Source organism: Petromyzon marinus, chromosome 26 (genome assembly GCF_048934315.1).
Source record: "Petromyzon marinus isolate PM22_M1 ecotype Great Lakes invasive population chromosome 26, UKy_Petmar_22M1.pri1.0, whole genome shotgun sequence".
Lineage (NCBI taxonomy): Eukaryota > Metazoa > Chordata > Hyperoartia > Petromyzontiformes > Petromyzontidae > Petromyzon > Petromyzon marinus.
Window position 1 is genome coordinate 956,418 of NC_133692.1, and position 22,363 is coordinate 978,780.

Here is a 22,363-nt window from a genome sequence, read left to right on the forward strand (position 1 = left end):
CACTCACTCACTCCGCAGTACAGGGGGAGATCACACAAACTACACTCACTCACTCCGCAGTACAGGGGGAGCTCATACAAACTACACTCACTCCGTAGAACAGGGGGAGATCACACAAACTACACTCACTCACTCCGCAGTACAGGGGGAGCTCATACAAACTACACTCACTTCGTAGAACAGGGGGAGATCATACAAACTACACTCACTCCGTAGAACAGGGGGAGATCACACCAACTCCACTCACTCCACAGTACAGGGGGAGCTCATACAAACTCCACTCACTCCGTAGAACAGGGGGAGATCACACAAACTACACTCACTCACTCCGCAGTACAGGGGGAGCTCATACAAACTCCACTCACTCCGTAGAACAGGGGGAGATCATACAAACTACACTCACTCTGTAGTACAGGGGGAGATCATACAAACTACACTCACTCTGTAGTACAGGGGGAGATCATACAAACTACACTCACTCACTCCGTAGTACAGGGGGAGATCATACAAACTCCACTCACTCCGTAGAACAGGGGGAGATCATACAAACTACACTCACTCTGTAGTACAGGGGGAGATCATACAAACTACACTCACTCACTCCGTAGTACAGGGGGAGATCATACAAACTCCACTCACTCACTCACTCCGTAGAGCAGGGGGAGATCATACAAACTACACTCACTCACTCCGCAGTATAGGGGGAGATCATACAAACGCCACTCACTCACTCCGTAGAACAGGGGGAGATCATACAAACTCCACTCACTCCGTAGAACAGGGGGAGATCATACAAACTACACTCACTCCGTAGAACAGGGGGCGATCATACAAACTACACTCACTCCGTAGTAAAGGGGGAGATCATACAAACTACACTCTCTCTGCAGAAGGGGGGGGGGGGGGGGGTGAGAGAACGTACAAACTCCACACAGAGATAGGCGTCCGAGTCTAGTGTCCAACTCATGCGGCTCTGCTTGCGAGGCGCGAGTGTCACCGCTTCCTGTCGCCCGTACGACCTCGTGCTCTCGTCCCTCTCGTCGTGTGCAGGCCAAGCCGCTCTACGGCGGGTGGCTGTGCCTCGCCCCAGAGGGGACCGACTTCGGGAACTCTCTGCAGAGATCGAGGGTAAGTTAAGCGACAGGTCTCCTGCCCATAACATTCATTCGTCGCATCTTATTTATTATTTTTTATATATAGAGTGAACGCCTTAGCTCATGGGCAGTTCTGAGTCTATGGTGCAGTGCTGAGTCTATGGTGCAGTGTTGAGTCTATGGGTAGCAGTACTGAGTCTGTGGGCAGTGCTGAGTCTGTGGGTAGCAGTGCTGAGTCTATGGTGCACTGCTGAGTCTATGGGTAGCAGTGCTGAGTCTATGGTGCAGTGCTGAGTCTATGGTGCACTGCTGAGTCTATGGTGTAATACTGAGACTATGGTGCAGTGTTGAGTATATGGGTAGCAGTGCTGAGTCTATGGCCAGTTCTGAGTCTATGGGCAGTGCTGAGACTATGGTGCAGTGCTGAGTCTATGGGTAGCAGTGCTGAGTCTACGGTGCAGTGCTGAATCTATGGGTAGCAGTGCTGAGTCTATGGTGCAGTGCTGAGTCTATGGTGCAGTGTTGAGTCTATGGGTAGCAGTACTGAGTCTATGGGCAGTGCTGAGTCTATGGGCAGTGCTGAGTCTATGGGCAGTGCTGAGTCTATGGTACAGTGCTGAGTCTATGGTGCAGTGTTGAGTCTATGGGTAACAGTGCTGAGTCTATGGGTAGCAGTGCTGAGTATATGGTGCAGTGCTGAGTCTATGGTGCAGTGTTGAGTCTATGGGTAGCAGTGCTGAGTCTATGGGTAGCAGTACTGAGTCTATGGGCACTGCTGAGTCTATGGGCAGTGCTGAGTCTATGGGCAGTGCTGAGTCTATGGTGCAGTGTTGAGTCTATGGGCAGTGCTGAGTCTATGGGCAGTGCTGAGTCTATGGGTAGCAGTGCTGAGTCTATGGGCAGTGCTGAGTCTACGGGTAGCAGTGCTGCTCAATGTGCAGGGGAAGTTGATTCCAGTGGAGGGCTGCAAGGAGGGAGAAGGACCGAACACGGGGACTGGGCACAGGGAGGAGGAGGAGGAGGGACAGAGAGAAGATTGGGAACGAAGAGGACGAGAGGAGGATTCACGGAGGGAGATGAGAGAGGCGAGATGAGGTGGGGAGTGGCTGCAGGAGGAGGAGATGTAACTCGTCTGTCCCGTGCCTTGCTCTCTCGTCCTCACAGAAATGGCAGAGGCGCTTCTTCCTGCTGTACGAGCACGGGGAGCTGCGCTACGCCCTGGACGCCGTGGTGAGGCCCTCCGCGGCAGCCTCCGTCGTGTGGCCCGGCTGCCCGCAGCGCTCCCGCCCTGGGGTTGTGTACCACGTACAGTGAGGGAAAACAAGTATTTGATCCCCTGCTGATTTTGAACGTTTGCCCACTGACAAAGAAATGATCAGTCTATAATTTTAATGGTAGGTTTATTTGAACAGTGAGAGACAGAATAACAACAACAAAAATCCTGAAAAACGCATGTCAAAAATGTTATAAATTGTTTTGCATTTTAATTAGGGAAATAAGTATTTGACTCCTCTGCAAAACATGACTTAGTACTTGGTGGCAACACCCTTGTTGGCAATCACAGAGGTCAGACGTTTCTTGTAGATGGCCACCAGGTTTGCACACATCTCAAGAGGGATTTTGTCCCATTCCTCTTTGCAGATCTTCTCCAAGTCATTAAGGTTTCGAGGCTGACGTTTGGCAACTGGAACCTTCAGCTCCCTCCACAGATTTTCTATGGGATTAAGGTCTGGAGACTGGCTAGGCCACCCCAGAACCTTAATGTGCTTCTTCTTGAGCCACTCCTTTGTTACCTTGGCCGTGTGTTTTGGGTCATTGTCATGCTGGAATACCCATCCACGACCCATTTTCAATGCTCTGGCTGAGGGAAGGAGGCTCTCACCAAAGATTTGACGGTACATGGCCCCGTCCATCGTCCCTTTGATGCGGTGAAGTTGTCCTGTCCCCTTAGCAGAAAAACACCCCCAAAGCATAATGTTTCCACCTCCATGTTTGACGGTGGGGATGGTGTTCTTGGGGTCATAGGCAGCATTCCTCCTCCTCCAAACACGGCGAGTTGAGTTGATGCCAAAGAGCTCTATTTTGGGCTCATCTGACCACAACACTTTCACCCAGTTGTCCTCTGAACCATTCAGATGTTCATTGGCAAACTTCAGGCGGGCATATATATGTGCTTTCTTGAGCAGGGGGACCTTGCGGGCGCTGCAGGATTTCAGTTTTTCACGGCGTAGTGTTACCAATTGTTTTCTTGGTGACTATGGTCCCAGCTGCCTTGAGATCATTGACAAGATCCTCCCGTGTAGTTCTGGGCTGATTCCTTACCGTTCTCATGATCATTGCAACTCCACGAGGTGAGATCTTGCATGGAGCCCCAGGCCGAGGGAGATTGACAGTTCTTTTGTGTTTCTTCCATTTGCGAATAATCGCACCAACTGTTGTCACCTTCTCACCAAGCTGCTTGGCAATGATTGTAGCCCATTCCAGCCTTGTAGCCCATTCCAGCCTTGTAGCCCATTCCAGCCTTGTGTAGGTCTACAATCTTGTCCCTGACATCCTTGGAGAGCTCTTTGGTCTTGGCCATGGTGGAGAGTTTGGAATCTGATTGATTCATTGCTTCTGTGGACAGGTGTCTTTTATACAGGTAACAATCTGAGATTAGGAGCACTCCCTTTAAGAGTGTGTTCCTAATCTCAGCTCGTTACCTGTATAAAAGACACCTGGGAGCCAGAAATCTTTCTGATTGAGCGGGGGTCAAATACTTATTTCCCTCATTAAAATGCAAATAAATTTATAACATTTTTGACATGCGTTTTTCTGGATTTTTTTGTTACTATTCTGTCTCTCACTGTTCAAATAAACCTACCATTAAAATTATAGACTGATAATTTCTTTGTCAGTGGGCAAACGTACAAAATCAGCAGGGGATCAAATACTTTTTTCCCTCACTGTATATTGAAGTCTGCTTTGAAGCCCATCTCTTTGAAGTGGGCTTCCCTCTGCAGTTTGGTCGGGTGGCCCTGGTTCTCGTTTTGTTTCCTGCTTTCCATGCATTGTGCATTGGGATCCTAGGGTGGAATGCACATTAAACATTTTAATTATTATTAATGTTGATGTTGTTGATGTTAATATTGTTATTGTTGATGTAGATATTGTTAATGATGTTGTTGATGTCGTTGTTAATGTTGATGTTGTTGGTGATGTTGTTGATGTTGTCGATGTTGACGTTGTGGATGTTGTCGAGATGTTCTTGTCATTGATGTCGTTGTCGTCGAGTGCAGCCGAGCACTTTGCCGCAAGGCATCGTGCGCATGTCGGACGTGGTGGAGGTGGTGGAGGCTGAGAGCCACACAGGCCAGAGGAACTCGCTGTGCATCTCCACGCCGCAGCGACACTTCTTCGTCCGCGGAGAAACCAGGGAGGACATTGGCGGGTCGGTCTCCAGCTGCAGCAGCAACCATTTCACTGCCTCCTGTTGTTGTTGTTGTTATTAATATGATCATGAATTAAATAAGGATAGGATTTACCCTTTCTGGCAAGAATACAGGAGGTGTTAAGATATTCAAACACCAAATAGACACCTTTTAAAGGAAAGGGTTTAGCCTGTAAATTTTTCATCAGTTTGATACCGGCAAAAAGGGTCCCATTGATATCACTGCTCGGCCCGAGGCATTGATACTTTGATATGTGCATTGCCCTTGTACTGTTCGCCTGCTGGCGTTGTTCTCTGGTCTCACACTGGTGGTGAGACGAGGCCATACGGGAGGCTTCTCTGGTGTAGGCCAATAAGTTTCAGAGACAAAGGCATCATCAAATCTCAATTAGACACACGTACGCGTGGCAACACATGCCAACAAACATGCCCTGGTAACAATGTACCCATTGTGTTTGAAACTGACAGCATCCTCCTTTATGGCCTTGTCTCAACCTGATGAAGGCCGCTTGTGTTGTGGCCGAAACGTCGTGAGAATATTATTGTGTTATTTTATTTTATCAATTTATTATTTTATTCTCATTCTACGTGACTTTACCGAAAGAACCAAAGAAGATCAACCACCAGTGTTAGACCAAAGAACAGTGCCAAAAATCGAACAATACAAAGGCAATGCAAATATTTAAGTATTCATAGCTCTGGTTGAGCAGTTATAGCTATCGGACCTTTTTGGCAGCATCAAGACGATGAAAACATTCTAAATATTATGATGATCTTTGTTCTAGATTTGAAGTCTTCGTGACTGCAAGAATCCATGCTCTTTGGTTTTATTCGGTGAAGTCACGTAGGAAAATAAATAAATCAAATAAAAATTATAACAACTTAATTGAGTTGTTTTCATTTTCATTTTATTTCTTTTTTTCTGGCGTAGGCCAATAAAATAAAATGAAAACAATTTAATTAACTTAGTTCAGTTGTTTTCATTTTTTATTAACTTCATTAAGTTGAATTTCGATTTAAAGCTTTCGTGACTGCAATGATTCATCTTCTTTGGTTCTTTCGGTAAAGTCACGTAGAATGAGAATAAAATAATAAATTGATAAAATAACACAATAATATTCTCACGACGTTTCGGCCACAACACAAGCGGCCTTCATCAGGTGAAGGGACGAGACTGTCTGGTAGGACAGCGCTGGAGTGAAAGAGCCACGTTCAGATCGCGGCCTTTAAGCTGTGTGAGAGGAACAAAGCGCCTTGACAAAGGAATTAGCATATAATTTAGCATTTAAAATGGCTGAATGATTAGCTTGTGACTGGTCACAGAAATAGCTATGTTAAAAGTTAAAGCATACACATCCGCAGAGGCACCCCTTGATAAAGGAATTAGCATAGAATTTAGCATTGAAATAGCTAAGTTAAAGCATACACATCCGCAGAGGCACCCCTTGACAATGGAATTAGCATAGAATTTAGTATTGAAATAGCTAAGTTAAAGCATACACATCCGCAGAGGCACCCCTTGACAATGGAATTAGCATAGAATTTAGTATTGAAATAGCTGAGTGATTAGCTTGTAACTGCTCACAGAAATAGCTACGTTAAAGTCAGAGCATACACATTCACCGAGGCACTTAGTACAAATCAAACAGGAGAATTTAGCATTGAAATAACTAGGCGAATTTAGCATTGAAATAACTGAGTGATTAGCTAGTGACTGGTCACAGAAATGACTATGTTGAAGTCAAGGCCTACACATCTGAGCTATTCACAGTACTATATAGTGAACCAATAAAAAACTAAAATATAAATTACCTTTGTTATCAATAAACTCTATATTCTCTAATCAGCTAAAATACCAACAATAAGTCGTTATATATCACAATGCTATATGGCGAAAAAATGGGTGGATTCTTACCCTCAACTTTAGCACCACGGATAGCTACGGGCCCCATTCAGACGGACGAGTTCATCCATGGTCGGAACAGAGGAGGGGGAGAGAGACAGCTGCGAGGCGCTATTATACTCCATGTTGTAAAACCATACCATTAACCGTGGTGTGAGAGGTATTAAGAGTCAATGCTGGCGAAAGAGCTGCGGTCTGAAGGTCATTGTAAAAATACAATTAATTAAGAACAGAAATGGTTTAAAACATCTTTCCAGTGGTTACTAAGCCAGAATCCATCTTCTCGGTTGAAATTGTCTCTGTGCTTGTATATGTGAATGGCCTCGATCAGTTAGACAAGACACTCTACAAATCACACTTAAAATTGACAGCAACAATGTCTACATCGGATTGGGAACATGTAGACAATATGACTACCTCTTCGGCTGCCACTATGTCGAACAAATGTAGGGACAATTTGATTTCCAAATTCAATCACCTCTCCAGCAAAAAATCGGATCCACACACCGAAAAGATAGACGTCAACAAAGTCGTAATTAATCGCAGTAACAGTTCCATTTCTGATGGTCTGAAATCCGTTTTAGCTAAAGGTCTAAACTTTGCTGTCACACCGAGACACTTACCGGTTAATGATATCATTTCCCATGTCGACGTTGCACTCAAGGGCTTGAGTCACATCTCTGCAGACGTAGCAAGATCTGAAATCGCTACAACCCTCAAAAACGCTAAGTTGCCACCCAGCAACATCAGCAAAGACGAACGTTTTGAATTATCTCAATTAAAAAAGAGGGATGATATTGTCGTCCTCTCAGCCGACAAAGGCAATGCCACTGTCATTATGGACAAAACAGAATATAACAACAAAATTAAAGAACTACTCAACGATGGCAGCTATACAAAAATAAAAAGAGATCCCACCAACAGCCTGGTCACCAAAACGAACTCAACAGCATTCATTGATGAGATCAAACAGTTCTCGTTGAAACCCTCTGCTGCCAGACCACCAAGATTATATGGCCTTCCAAAGATACACAAAGAAGATACACCCCTTCGTCCCATCGTCTCTACTATCAACTCCCCCACCTACAAACTGGCACGTTTTCTTGCTGATATACTGCGACCTTTCACTGGAAAAACCACCTCTGCGGTACTAAATTCTACTCACCTGGTATCGACAATCAAAGGCATTTCCCTGTCCTCAGACGACCTGCTTGTCAGTTTTGATGTGGTGTCCTTGTTCACCAAAGTCCCGGTACCTGACACCATCGCTATCATTGAAGACCTGGTTCATCAAGGACTGCATACTGATGTACCCCCCCTGGTGAGACATTGCTTAACCAACACATACTTCACCTGGAATGGAACTTTCTACAAACAAACTGAGGGCACCCCAATGGGCTCCCCCCTATCTCCGGTTGTAGCCAACGTATTCATGGAAAAATTTGAAACTGACGCCATCCAGACTGCCACTCTACGCCCGACCTTATGGAAGAGGTACGTTGATGACACCTTTGTCATCTGGCCACATGGCCAGCCTGCTCTAGACCAATTCCGCGACCACATCAATTCCATACACCCAGCCATCAGATTTACCATGGAGGTCGAAAAAGATGGCAAACTACCCTTTTTGGATGTCTTAATTAAAAGGAGACATGATGGTTCAATGAGCCACTCTGTCTACAGGAAAGCTACCCATACAGATGCTTACTTGAAACCGGATTCCCACCACCATCCATCCCAGGAGAACTCCCTCATCAAGACTCTATACCATAGAGCCCAATGCATTTCCGACCAGGAACACATTACCAGTGAACTCAAGCACGTACACCAGGCTCTCAGGGCTAATGGCTACTCCGACTACACAATCCGCAAAGCCATCACTCCAGTCATGAAGAAGGATCCTCTTGTGGAGCCATTCAAAACCATCACCTTACCCTACATTGCAGGGGTCACTAAAAAGATCTCCAAAATCCTGAATAAACACAAGATCCAGGTCTGATTCAACACAGTACATAAAATCCGTGATTTAGTTCCATCTGTAAAATATGCTGTTCCAGACATACAGTACCCGGGCGTTTACAAACTAAAGTGCCTCTGTGGTAGTAGCTACATTGGAGAAACCAAACGACATATCTCGGACCGCATCCGCGAACATAAAGCAGACTTGAAACACGGTAGGACGAACTCGTCTGCCGTGGCAGATCACTGTTATAATTCAGTGGGCTCACATGACATTGACTTCTCCAAGACGGAGGTTCTTTGCAAACCAACCGGCTACCATGAGAGATTCGTTCATGAGGCCATTCACATATACAAGCACAGAGACAATTTCAACCGAGAAGATGGATTCTGGCTTAGTAACCACTGGAAAGATGTTTTAAACCATTTCTGTTCTTAATTAATTGTATTTTTACGATGACCTTCAGACCGCAGCTCTTTCGCCAGCATTGACTCTTAATACCTCTCACACCACGGTTAATGGTATGGTTTTACAACATGGAGTATAATAGCGCCTCGCAGCTGTCTCTCTCCCCCTCCTCTGTTCCGACCATGGATGAACTCGTCCGTCTGAACGGGGCCCGTAGCTATCCGTGGTGCTAAAGTTGAGGGTAAGAATCCACCCATTTTTTCGCCATATAGCATTGTGATATATAACGACTTATTGTTGGTAGCTTAGCTGATTGGAGAATATAGAGTTTATTGATAACAAAGGTAATTTATATTTTAGTTTTTTTATTGGTTCACTATATAGTACTGTGAATAGCTCAGATGTGTAGGCCTTGACTTCAACATAGTCATTTCTGTGACCAGTCACTAGCTAATCACTCAGTTATTTCAATGCTAAATTCGCCTAGTTATTTCAATGCTAAATTCTCCTGTTTGATTTGTACTAAGTGCCTCGGTGAATGTGTATGCTCTGACTTTAACGTAGCTATTTCTGTGAGCAGTTACAAGGTAATCACTCAGCTATTTCAATACTAAATTCTATGCTAATTCCATTGTCAAGGGGTGCCTCTGTGGATATGTATGCTTTAACTTAGCTATTTCAATGCTAAATTCTATGCTAATTCCTTTATCAAGGCATGCCTCTGCGGATGTGTATGCTTTAACTTTTAACATAGCTATTTCTGTGACCAGTCACAAGCTAATCATTCAGCCATTTCAATGCTAAATTATATGCTAATTCCTTTGTCAAGGCGCTTTGTTCCTCTCACACAGCTTAAAGGCCGTGATCTGAACGTGGCTCTTTCACTCCAGCGCTGTCCTACCAGACAGTCTCGTCCCTTCACCTGATGAAGGCCGCTTGTGTTGTGGCCGAAACGTCGTGAGAATATTATTGTGTTATTTTATTTTATCAATTTATTATTTTATTCTCATTCTACGTGACTTTACCGAAAGAACCAAAGAAGATGATTCATTAAGTTGTTTTCATTTTTATTTTATTTTTTACCTACGTGACTTTACCGAATAAAACCAAAGAGTATGATTTTTGTTGTTAATATTACCCGAGCCAAAGCACTCATCGTCTATCTGGGTCAAGCCTGGGTATGGAGGTGCCAACCCGGGTGTCCACTCGGGTGCAGAATCAGATTCCGGATATTTAGTTAGACTGGAGGAGAAATCTGATGAGCTATGAAGCTCTTTTTCACAGATGTCCAGTCGGGGTGGGCAGTGCCTGCGAGGCGAAACGAGCGGCGTTCCCCTGCACCACGTCGCTCCGTTTGCCGCTGCGGCGTGAAACTCAATGCGCTGACACGGCCCCCCCCGACCCCCCATCCCACACAGCTGGCAGGAGGCGCTGGGCCCCTACGTGCTCGTCAACAAACAGACGCTGAAGAAGCGGAACGCCGGGAAGTCTCTTCAGCGGGTACACAGAGCTCGCCCCAACCAAACCCACCCACCGCCACAGCGGGACTCACGCACGGCCATAGCTGCACTCACGACGCACGCACGCAGCCATGACGCTGCGGCTACAAGAGCACGTGGCACACAAAACAATATTTGTAATTATAGTAAAACATATTTGAGCCCCCCACCAAAAGTAATGTCCCCGCACTGTCTGCGCTGGTAACACGATCTCTGTCTGACGGCGTCACGGTCGGCCCGCCGTTCATCATCCCACTGCATTGCTTCGACTCCGTGCTGTGTCGGTGGCCAGCCGTGTCGCTGGTCAGCTGTCTCCCGATTTGGGTCGAGGCTTTTCCGACAGCTCATCGCTGTTTTTAACCCTCTCGGCCCGACGCGGCCATAGCCTCATGGCACCAAGCGCCCTGGGTTCGATTCCCGACTCTGCGGAGTTTGTACATTGTGCGTTACGTACATATGTGTGCGTGTTGAACTTTGTTTCTCACCGTACGTAGCCAGCCGCACCGTACGTAGCCAGCCGCACCGTACGTAGCCAGCATCACCGTACGTAGCCAGCATCACCGTACGTATCCAGCATCACCGTACGTAGCCAGCCGCACCATACGTAGCCAGCCACACCGTACGTATCCAGCATCACCGTATGTAGCCAGCCGCACCATACGTAGCCAGCCACACCGTATGTAGGCAGCATCACCGTACATAGCCAGCCACACCGTACGTAGCCAGCCACACCGTACGTAGCCAGCCACACCGTACGTAGCCAGCATCACCGTACGTAGCCAGCATCACCGTACGTAGCCAGCCGCACCATACGTAGCCAGCCACACCGTACGTAGCCTCCCACACCGTACGTAGCTAGCCACACCGTACGTAGCCAGCATCACCGTACGTAGCCAGCTACACCGTACGTAGCCGGCATCACCGTACGTAGCCAGCCACACCGTACGTAGCCAGCATCACCGTACGTAGCCAGCCACACCGTACGTTCAGCCACACCGTACGTAGCCTCCCACACCGTACGTAGCCAGCATCACCGTACGTAGCCAGCCACGTCTCCCCCGGGTTTCTCTGGTTTCCTCCCATCTCTAAAAAAAAGTCTCACGCAGTGTGACCGGTATCGGCCAAACATCCCGATGTTGAAACATCATTGCTTCCAAATTAATCCATTGGGGCCTCCACAGCAGCAGAGGCAGGGGCAGAGTCGCAGCTTCCTGTAAACAATTGGCAGAACCCTCTTGGAAATGACTCTTGCGACTCTGCGAGGCTTTCGAGGATTGACTGATGGAATTTAAGGAGCGGAACTTCGATCGACAGTTTGCGTCGAGAAGCCGGTGTCGATTGTTATTTTAACAGGTAAGGCCCACTGAGCTGTATAGCTCTGACATGCCAATCTTCTCATGCCAATCTTCTCATGCCAATCTTCTCATGCCAATCACAATGTGAGACGGCTCCCACTGGTGCGGGAGCCGTCTCACATTCACACGCTAGTCTCTAATCTCTAGCAATACAATGGCTTCTTCAGCACCGTAGTGGTGGTGTTACATTAACAGGTTGACACGCTAATCTCTAATCTCTAGCAATACAATGGCTTCTTCAGCACCGTAGTGGTGGGGTTACATTAACACATTGACATGCTAGTCTCTAATCTCTAGCAACACAATGGCTTCTTCAGCACCGTAGTCATGGTGTTACATTAACAGGTTGACACGCTAATCTCTAGCAACATAATGGCCGAGGTATATTATTGTAAATTCCATGTCTAGCCCGGCCACTTACCCTTGGGTTGCACCCATCTCAAACCTTTATAACCTCTTGCTGCAGTAGCTCTCTCGCTATAGTTCTCCTGCCTCAGCAGTTCGCCTGCTGTATTTTTTCACCTGAAGACGATTGCTTGTGTTGCGATCGAAACGTCGTGATTTTGTATTATTTGCCTATACGTGACTTTATCGAAAGACACAAAGAGTATGTATAGCTCTTACCTCAGAAACGACATGGCCACAAATGATCGCTCAACGAAGTGGCTTATCACGTGGAAATCTATCGCAGCCAAACAAAGTAATCTAAACGCACGTTGATTCTAATCGTGGAGGGTAAAACCGGAGGACGTGGAAAAATATCCAAGCGACCACGGGGGAGAGAGAGACGCACGCAAACTCCAAATATACAACGGGCATCACCAGGGGCAGGATCGAACCGACGACCTCCTGCATACCAGGCGAGGGAGATAACATCTCCTAGCCACTGAGCGGACGATTTATTGGAGTGATTTTGTTGGCAGGAGCCGAGCCCACCCAAGGCGACCTCGGGTCACGATACCACGGACGACCCCGGAGCCACGGACGCCGCCTTCCCGCAGTGTCGGCCTGGAGACCACTCCAGCTGCCCGACGTTCATGCAGCAGATCCACCATCGCTCACAGACACGCGGTACCCCCAAAGACAAATATACCCCCATATAGCCGTAACAGAGTGTTCGGGGCAAGTGCTGTTAGAGTATTTGGCCGCTATAAATGTCCACATGAGGATAAGCCAATTCGTTGGGCAATCACTTGTGGCCAGGTCAGCGGGCCTTACCTGGTCAAATAAAAACGTTGTTTTTACTTTGATGCTCCGACGGCGGAGTGAGCGGCTCAGAAAGGTCGCGAGTTCAAATCCACGGCGGGCGAGTTGACTCGACCCACCGTCCCTGAACCGCACTTCACGCCCAACTCGACGGTCCAACCCAAGCCCTCTGCGAGGGCTGTGAGGCGTGGGCGGCACCGCCACGCCACCCTCGCCTCACGCTCCTCATCCCGATCTCTGTTCACGCTCCCTGACCGGTTAAAGCCGTGGGTGGGGGGTGGTGGCCGATCTCTCCCCAGAGATGACCATTCACACTCTTTGCCGTTTACTTATTTTCAGGCGAGTTCGTTTAGGGCATGTCCGCGCTACGTTCCCATTCTAAAATAAGTGGTGCACTTCATTAGGACGCCGTTTGGGTTTCTATGACGGCCGTGATCGCAGAGCGCTCGCTATGGCTGCAACCCAACAAAGATCCCCCGTGTAGCCTGTAACAGGCTGTAGGGGCAAGTGCTGTCAGCGAGCAGCACCTGTGAAGGCCGGCACGGCACACGAGGGGGTGGGTGGCCAGCACCACGCCCGGCCGCCTTTGTCTCCCCAGTGGCGATGTTTACTACACACCGGAACTCATTTGAGGCCGAGTCGACCTAGGGGAGGCCCAGGACCGGTTCAGATAATTTTCACTGCTGTTGGTGGCTGAGAGGAAGTCGAACTCGATTTGCCGGGTTCGTTGCACAGCGCGCTAAGGGGCCGTCCATAAATGACGTCACGCACCTAGGGGGGGAGGGGGTTCAGACATTTGTGACGATGTGTGGGAGGGGGGGTTTGATAAATGTGACGTCACATCAAAATGCGCAACTTTAAATAAATATTAACTAAATAGAATTGTTATAACAACACTCATTTTTTATTAATTTTCACTATTAACTATTTGATTATTTAAGTTTACTCAGCTCACCTTTTATTAATTCCATGGAGGAGCATTTTGCTTCTCCATGGGAGAATGGAGAAGCATACATTTTGTACATTTTTTAAAATGATTGTTACTAAACATTTTGATTCTAATGATTTTACCGGGGCTTTTCATTATGTGGAATGAATATGTGATTGTTATAATTGTACTCTCCATTTTGCTTCGTTCTACTACAAAGTTTCAAGTATTATTTTATAGTGATAATTACTTTTAATATGTTATAATTATAAGAAAATTTCAATACGGTATAATATTCGAACATCTACAGTTTTAGTTAGACGTTGAATATTTTCAAGTGAATTTTATGCTAAATTTCAGCTTTCCAACGCCTCCTTTTTAATGTTTTCTCCTACAATATCAGAGTGCAGCGCCACATTAAATACGCACTACAATGACAATAGTTTAAAGTGATTTGAAGCATGTTTAATTTTCAAAATAGAAATATGGTTTTGGAGGGGGGGGGCAGAGCTTTGTGACGTCATATTTGTGGGGGGTCTGACTTTTTGTGACGCCGTGTGACGAGGGGGGGTCAAAAATCTGCCAAAATCGCGCGACGTCATTTGTGGATGGCACCTCACCGTTGCGCCACCGCTCCCTAACACACACGCAGATAAACACACCTGCTCTGCAAACAAACATTCTCCAAATAAATAATGAAAGACGACAAATTATTCAACGGTTATATTAATGACGCATATTGCAGAATTCGTGTTTATTTACAACTTGCCATAGTTAGAATGCGTAATAATAGAGCCTGTTGCCACCGCTAGGATCATAACAGGAAGCAAACAGAATTAGATGCCCATATAACTTGACCAACACGGCCGAGAGCCTTGGGCCACATGCGTGTCCGTCCACCCATGTCATGAAGAGAGATGTTGCAGTCGGAGTCATTCTGCTGAGACAGGGAAAGTATCCGGCCGGCCAATAGAGGGAGTGGCTCACAAACGGAAAGGTTCTGAGTTCACATCCTGGTTGGAGGGGAGGAGTTTGACTCGGCCCATCATCATCATCATGGATCCGGGGGTTGATAAAAATCATTATCACTTTTTTATGGAAGTCAACAGCGATTGTCTGATGTCCACCTCTTGCTCTGGGCTGCGAACGGGAGATAAGCACCAACAGGGAGATAAGCACCAACAGGGAGATAAGCACCAGCAGGGAGATAAGCACCAACAGGGAGATAAGCACCAACGTGACTTTACCGAAAGAACCAAGAATATGAATCACTGCAGTCACGAAAGCTTTAAATCAAAATTTAACATCATCATCACCATCATCATCGTCACGATCCATGGGCAGAGAGCCCCGTCTTGCGCCAATAGACTCAAGTAGTGCCACCTCTTTGTGCCACCTCTTAGTGCCACCTCTTAGTGCCACCTCTTTGTGCCACCTCTTTGTGCCACCTCTTTATGCCACCTCTTAGTGCCACCTCTTTGTGCCACCTCTTAGTGCCACCTCTTAGTGCCACCTCTTTGTGCCACCTCTTTGTGCCACCTCTTAGTGCCACCTTTGTGCCACCTCTTTGTGCCACCTCTTAGTGCCACCTCTTTGTGCCACCTCTTTGTGCCACCTCTTAGTGCCACCTCTTAGTGCCACCGCTTAGTGCCACCTCTTAGTGCCACCTCTTTGTGCCACCTCTTAGTGCCACCTCTTAGTGCCACCTCTTAGTGCCACCTCTTTGTGCCACCTCTTTGTGCCACCTCTTTGTGCCACCTCTTTGTGCCACCTCTTTGTGCCACCTCTTAGTGCCACCTCTTTGTGCCACCTCTTAGTGCCACCTCTTAGTGCCACCTCTTAGTGCCACCTCTTAGTGCCACCTCTCAGTGCCACCTCTTTGTGCCACCTCTTTGTGCCACCTCTTAGTGCCACCTCTTTGTGTCACCTCTTTGTGCCACCTCTTAGTGCCACCTCTGTGTGCCACCTCTTTGTGCCACCTCTTTGTGCCACCTCTTAGTGCCACCTCTTAGTGCCACCTCTTTGTGCCACCTCTTTGTGCCACCTCTTAGTGCCACCGCTTAGTGCCACCTCTTAGTGCCACCTCTTAGTGCCACCTCTTAGTGCCACCTCTTTGTGCCACCTCTTTTTGGCACCGATCTCTTCCGATGTCGTCGAGTGTTGGCATAAGAGGTCGGTGCTAAGACAACACCCAGGCCCCTCAATGTAGTCACAGTGTTTCAGTCACAGTGTTTCAGGCACAGTGTTTCAGTCACAGTGTTTCAGTCACATTGTTTCAGTCAGTGTTTCAGTCACATTGTTTCAGTCACATTGTTTCAGTCACAGTGTTTCAGTCACAGTGTTTCAGTCACAGTGTTTCAGTCACATTGTTTCAGTCACAGTGTTTCAGTCACAGTGTTTCAGTCACATTGTTTTAGTCACATTGTTTCAGTCACAGTGTTTCAGTCACAGTGTTTCAGTCACAGTGTTTCAGTCACAGTGTTTCAGGCACAGTGTTTCAGTCACAGTGTTTCAGGCACAGTGTTTCAGTCACATTGTTTCAGTCAGTGCTTCAGTCACATTGTTTCAGTCACAGTGTTTCAGTCACAGTGTTTCAGTCACATTGTTTCAGTCACAGTGTTTCAGTCACATTGTTTCAGTCACAGTGTTTCAGTCACAGTGTTTCAGTCACATTGTTTCAGTCACAGTGTTTCAGTCACAGTGTTTCAGTCACAGTGTTTCAGTCACAGTGTCTCAGTCACATTGTTTCAGTCACAGTGTTTCAGTCACATTGTTTCAGTCACATTGTTTCAGTCACAGTGTTTCAGTCACAGTGTCTCAGTCACAGTGTTTCAGTCACATTGTTTCAGTCACATTGTTTCAGTCACATTGTTTCAGTCACAGTGTTTCAGTCACAGTATTTCAGGCACAGTGTTTCAGTCACAGTGTTTCAGGCACAGTGTTTCAGTCACATTGTCTCAGTCAGTGCTTCAGTCACATTGTTTCAGTCACAGTGTTTCAGTCACAGTGTTTCAGTCACATTGTTTCAGTCACAGTGTTTCAGTCACAGTGTTTCAGTCACATTGTTTCAGTCACAGTGTTTCAGTCACAGTGTTTCAGTCACATTGTTTCAGTCACATTGTTTCAGTCACAGTGTTTCAGTCACATTGTATCAGTCACATTGTTTCAGTCACATTGTTTCAGTCACAGTGTTTCAGTCACAGTGTTTCAGTCACATTATTTCAGTCACAGTGTTTCAGTCACATTATTTCAGTCACAGTGTTTCAGTCACATTATTTCAGTCACATTGTTTCAGTCACAGTGTTTCAGTCACAGTGTTTCAGTCACAGTGTTTCAGTCACAGTGTTTCAGTCACATTGCTTCAGTCACAGTGTTTCAGTCACAGTGTTTCAGTCACAGTGTTTCAGTCACATTGTTTCAGTCACATTGTTTCAGTCACAGTGTTTCAGTCACAGTGTTTCAGTCACAGTGTTTCAGTCACAGTGTTTCAGTCACATTATTTCAGTCACATTGTTTCAGTCACAGTGTTTCAGTCACAGTGTTTCAGTCACAGTATTTCAGTCACAGTGTTTCAGTCACATTGCTTCAGTCACAGTGTTTCAGTCACAGTGTTTCAGTCACAGTGTTTCAGTCACAGTGTTTCAGTCACATTGTTTCAGTCACAGTGTTTCAGTCATAGTGTTTCAGTCACAGTGTTTCAGTCACAGTGTTTCAGTCACAGTGTTTCAGTCACATTGTTTCAGTCACAGTGTTTCAGTCACATTGTTTCAGTCACATTGTTTCAGTTACAGTGTTTCAGTCACATTGTTTCAGTCACATTGTTTCAGTCACAGTGTTTCAGTCACATTGTTTCAGTCACAGTGTTTCAGTCACAGTGTTTCAGTCACAGTGTTTCCGAACACAGACTCTGAATGTGCACAGTAACCCGTGGCCGGACAGTGATTGGTGGTGACGGCTCGGTCCGCAGGTGGACTCCCCAGATCTGCCTCGGCCTGCTCACTAAGCCGGGACGGCGTCGTCTGTGAAGGCCGCACGCTGGAGGTGGCGGTCCACTCAGGCCCCCCCGGAGGCCCGGCCTGCAGGTGAGGAGACGCACACCACAACACCGCCCATTTCATTGTCAGATGTGAGAGGTAAACTCTTGTCAAGGTAAACCTTTTCACTGCCAAACAAATTCACTTGTTTTTCAGATATGAGAAGGAGGCAGATTGTCTGCTTGTCTATTCCGTTACTTAGTTTCTCCACAGCGACACTCGCATTTATTTTCGTGTTGTGTATTATAGAGTTTTGCGTTGGCTGAAACTATTTAACTTGTTAAACTAAATATTCGTGGTTCTTTTGGTAAAGTCACGTAGATAGAAAACAAACAAAAAAATAAACCCACGACGTTTCGACCGCTGGTGTTGCCATCGAAGCGTCGTGGGTTTTTTGCTTTTGTTTTCGATTTACGTGACTTTACCAAGAATATGAATTCCTGCAGTCAGGTAAGACCCACTGAGCTACGTAGCTCTTTTTGAGAAGCGACCTGGCCACAAATGACAGCTCAACGAAGTGGCTTGTCACGTGGAAATGCATAGCAGCCAAATACTCTAAACGTGTGGTGATGTTGCGTCTAAATGTGGAGGGAAAAACCGGAGAACCCGGAGAAAAATCCACGCGACCACGGGGAGAGAGACACGCAAACTCCAAATATCCAGCAGGCGTCATTGTCGTGATCGAACCCACAACCTCTCGCGTACCAGGAGAGGGAGTTAACATCGTGTTACCCTGGCAGTCGACACCGTGACTTAGAGACCCACATGTAAAAGAGATGGGTCCTAGCCAAGAGACATCTGGCAAGTTCACCAGCATTTGGTTGAAAGCAAACTTGACTCTGCTGATGGCGTACCAAAACTGTCGAGGCTGGCCAAGAGTTTGCTTGCGTTGAAACAAAGCTTGCCGAAAGTCTTCTCTCCCAGGAGGTGGTGTTGCCGGTGAGTCGCGTAAATAAATAGTTTTAAGTTTTCATGTGGAGCGACATAGGTCTACCTACTTTTCTGCTGATTCATTTTCTAAGCAGTGATTTGCAGAGCCGTCCCAAGGGTATATGGTAATTCGGGGCGACTGCCGCAGGCCCCGTGGTTTGGGGCCCCCTCCTCTACTCTTCGACGTCACGGCGTCAGATGCAATGCTTCCGGTTTAGATTGAAGTCTTTGGGGGGCCCACAGTGCGATTTGCCCCGAATATAAATTTATTTCTGTTGCCCGTGTCGACAGGACACCACGTGAATTTAATTGAGATAAGCCCACACACACACACTACGTGTGTGTGTGTGGGCTCAATGTTTACACACATGTAGTGTAGCTGTTAGCGTGTTGTGCTACGAACCCGGCGACCCGAGTTCGATTCCTGCTCACGGTCACCAACACCAGTGACGATTATCTGAGCCGGTCCTGGGCCTCCCCTAGGTCGACTCGGATTCAAATGGGTACCCGGTGCGGTGTGTTAAACATCGCCACTGGGGAGACAAAGGCGACCGGGCGCGGTGTTGTCCACCCCACCCTCTCGTGTGCCGTTCCAGCCTCAAGAGGTGCCGCTCGCTGGCAGCACTTGCCCCAACAGTCTGTTAAGGCTATACCGGAGCGGCGGGGGATCCTTGTCTTTGTGTGGCGCGCAGGCTGAGTGTTGGCGATGGGGCGCAGGCGGTGGCCACTGGGAATGGTGATGTGAAAGGACCCGGCCAGACCCAGCAGCGATGTCCACCACAGGGGGAAGCAGCGCAAATGACAAAGGTGGGGTGGGGTGGTGTGGGGTGGTGTGGGGTGGGGTGGGGTGGGGTGGGTGGTGTGGTGTGGGGTGGGGTGGGGTGGAGTGGGGTGGGGTGGAGTGGGGTGGGGTGGGGTGGAGTGGGGTGGGGTGGGGTGGTGTGGGGTGGGGTGGTGTGGGGTGGTGTGGTGTGGGGTGGAGTGGGGTGGGGTGGGGTGGGGTGGGGTGGGGTGGGGTGGAGTGGGGTGGGGTGGGGTGGTGTGTGGTGGGGTGGTGGGGTGGGGTGGGGTGGAGTGGGGTGGGGTGGTGTGGTGTGGGGTGGGGTGGTGTGGTGTGGGGTGGGGTGGAGTGGGGTGGGGTGGAGTGGGGTGGAGTGGTGTGGTGGGGTGGAGTGGTGTGGTGGGGTGGAGTGGGGTGGGGTGAGGTATATCTACCGGGCGGTGCGCCCAAGTCACCTCGGCCTGTCAAATGCCCCGTGCGGCAAAACACGGCAGCCCAAACCCAGCCAGGTCATGAAAGTCATTTAGGTCTTCTTCTTCTTGTTGTCGTGCTGCTGCTGCTGGTGTAGGCGCAGAGCGCCGGCTACAATGTCACGTGCAGGTGGTGAAGCCCACACAGCCGCGTCAGGAGCAGTAGCGGAGGCGTGAATCACCGCTGTGATGTCTCCTTCGGATTTGCGGATCGGGGCGTTGCGTCGTTACACGTTGCACGGTCTCTGTTCTGGATGACCACGGTCGCACGCTACTGCTGGAGGGTTTTTAATTTTCCATTTGTGCATCATCAGGTAACCCGCATCTACTGCCACGGTTTGTGCAGTGGATGCGGTTTAGGGGTTGACCACGAGCTTAGGGGAAGATCAAACCCAGGGATATCCTGCGCTCGGTCTTTCACAACAAGGTTGTGTTTTTTGTCTTTTGAACTCCATTCAGCTCTTCCGAGCTTCATCAGCGGTTGAATTCGCATTTAGGCAGCAGTTAAACATCAAAATGCCGGTGGTGCCACCACGCCCCGCCATAATTTCTTTCCTGTGCCAGGTCCTGTCGGTACTCACATGCTCAGTCTCTCAACATCTGGCTTCATCTGGCTTCAGGCCTTTCCCGCCGCTGCCACGGAAAATAAACGAAGAATACTACAAACTATTTTAATTTCACCAGTTAAGGCCCATTGAGATATAGGGCTGTTCTTCAGAGCTCTGTAGCTCAGTATAGTTTGCTTGTCTCTCTCTCTCTCCCTCTCTACCCGTGGTGGCCACTGCGTGGATTTTCCTCCGGGGTCCTCCGGTTTTTCCCTCCACATTTAGAATCGGCGTCACGCATTTTTTTGGCTGCCGTTATAAATACCCACGTGATGATGGTAAGCCAGCTTCGTCTTTCAGCTATCATCTGTGGCAGCCAGGCCACTTCTGTAAAATAGCTACATAGCAGCTCAGTGGGGCTTTACAAATATCTAAATGTGTGTTGTCTGTGGACGCTCGACGTCCCGCACACATTGGGGCTGCTGCTCGAATGCAGGAATTCAGGACGTCGCGTCGGCCGTGCCAGTAAACAGGTCGTCACTGCCGCACGTCATTTGATCCCCCCCGGAAACTCTGGAACGCTGGCCGGGTGTTTGGACCCCGTCATTACCTCCCTCGGGCGCCCATTCGTCACCCTCTCTCACACAGCGGAGCGCTTCTTTCAGAGTTAACGTGACTCCGATGCTGATGAAGTAACCTTTAACGACATAGATATACACGTGCATTACGACACACCGCAGATTTTTGACCGCGTGAAGCAACGACGCTTGTTTTCCAAATACGCCGGCCTCCCAGCCACACTCACACACGACCAGCGCCATGCCCCCTCATCTCGCCCTCTCTCATCTCCTGCCATGCCCCCTCCTCTCCTCCTCTTCGTTCCCAATCTTGTCTCTCTGTCCCTCCTTCCCCCTGTGCCCACTCCCCTTGTCTAACCTTGTCCCTCTGCACCGCTACGCTGGAGCGTTCTTCCTTCCGATATCACGAAGCCACTGGGAGCTGTGCACTTTTACATCGAGATTGAAAACGAATTTCTTTAGAACTGCTTCTTGTGTTTCGTTTGTTGTCCTTCCCCCCGCATCTCCGATGAGCTACGTACGGTGCGAAAGAAGTTCAACATAACAACAAAGATTCCTCCCCATATAGCCTTAACAGACTGTAGGGGCAAGTGCTGTTAGCGAGCACCTATGAAGGCCGGCACGGCACACGAGGGGGTGGGTGGCCAGCATCACGCCCGACCGCCTTTGTCTCCCCAGTGGCGATGTTTACACAGCACCAGGTACTCACTTGAGGCTGAGTCGACCTAGGGGAGGCCCAGGACCGGTTTAGATAATCGTCACCGGTGTTGGTGGCCGTGAGCGGCAATCGAACCCGGGTTGCCGGATTCGTGACTCAACGTAACGCTATCCGCTACACTACCGCTCCCCGCAACACACACATACATACACACACATACATACACACATACATACACACACACATACATACACACACATACACACATGCATACACACATACATACAAAGATAAAAGATCCCCCATATAGCCTTAACAGACTGTAGGGGCAAGTGCTGTTAGCGAGCACCTATGAAGGCCGGAACGGTACACGAGGGGGTGGGCGGCCAGCACCACGCCCGACCGCCTTTGTCTCCCTAGTGGCAATGTTTACACACCGCACCAGGTACTCATTTGAGGCTGAGTCGACCTAGGGGAGGCCTGGGACCGGTTCAGATAATCGTCACTGGTGTTGGCCGTGAGCGGGAATCGAACCCGGGTCGCCAGGTTCATAGCGCAGCGCGCTAACCGCTACACTACCGCTC

General features: G+C 48.3%; 1 protein-coding gene across 3 annotated transcripts in view; it reads left to right on the top strand.

Moving 5' to 3' along the window:
* The window catches only part of MPRIP (myosin phosphatase Rho interacting protein), a 56,075-nt gene that overhangs the window by 11,870 nt on the left and 21,842 nt on the right, over positions 1 to 22,363 (top strand). For all 3 annotated transcript variants that reach the window (XM_076069838.1, XM_076069837.1, XM_076069836.1), the window contains exons 2-8: positions 1,051 to 1,128; positions 2,259 to 2,324; positions 4,373 to 4,524; positions 10,214 to 10,295; positions 12,573 to 12,720; positions 17,751 to 17,865; positions 19,440 to 19,554. In XM_076069838.1, the coding sequence (XP_075925953.1) occupies positions 1,051 to 1,128; positions 2,259 to 2,324; positions 4,373 to 4,524; positions 10,214 to 10,295; positions 12,573 to 12,720; positions 17,751 to 17,865; positions 19,440 to 19,554 (756 nt within the window). The remainder of the gene's footprint in view (positions 1 to 1,050; positions 1,129 to 2,258; positions 2,325 to 4,372; positions 4,525 to 10,213; positions 10,296 to 12,572; positions 12,721 to 17,750; positions 17,866 to 19,439; positions 19,555 to 22,363) is intronic.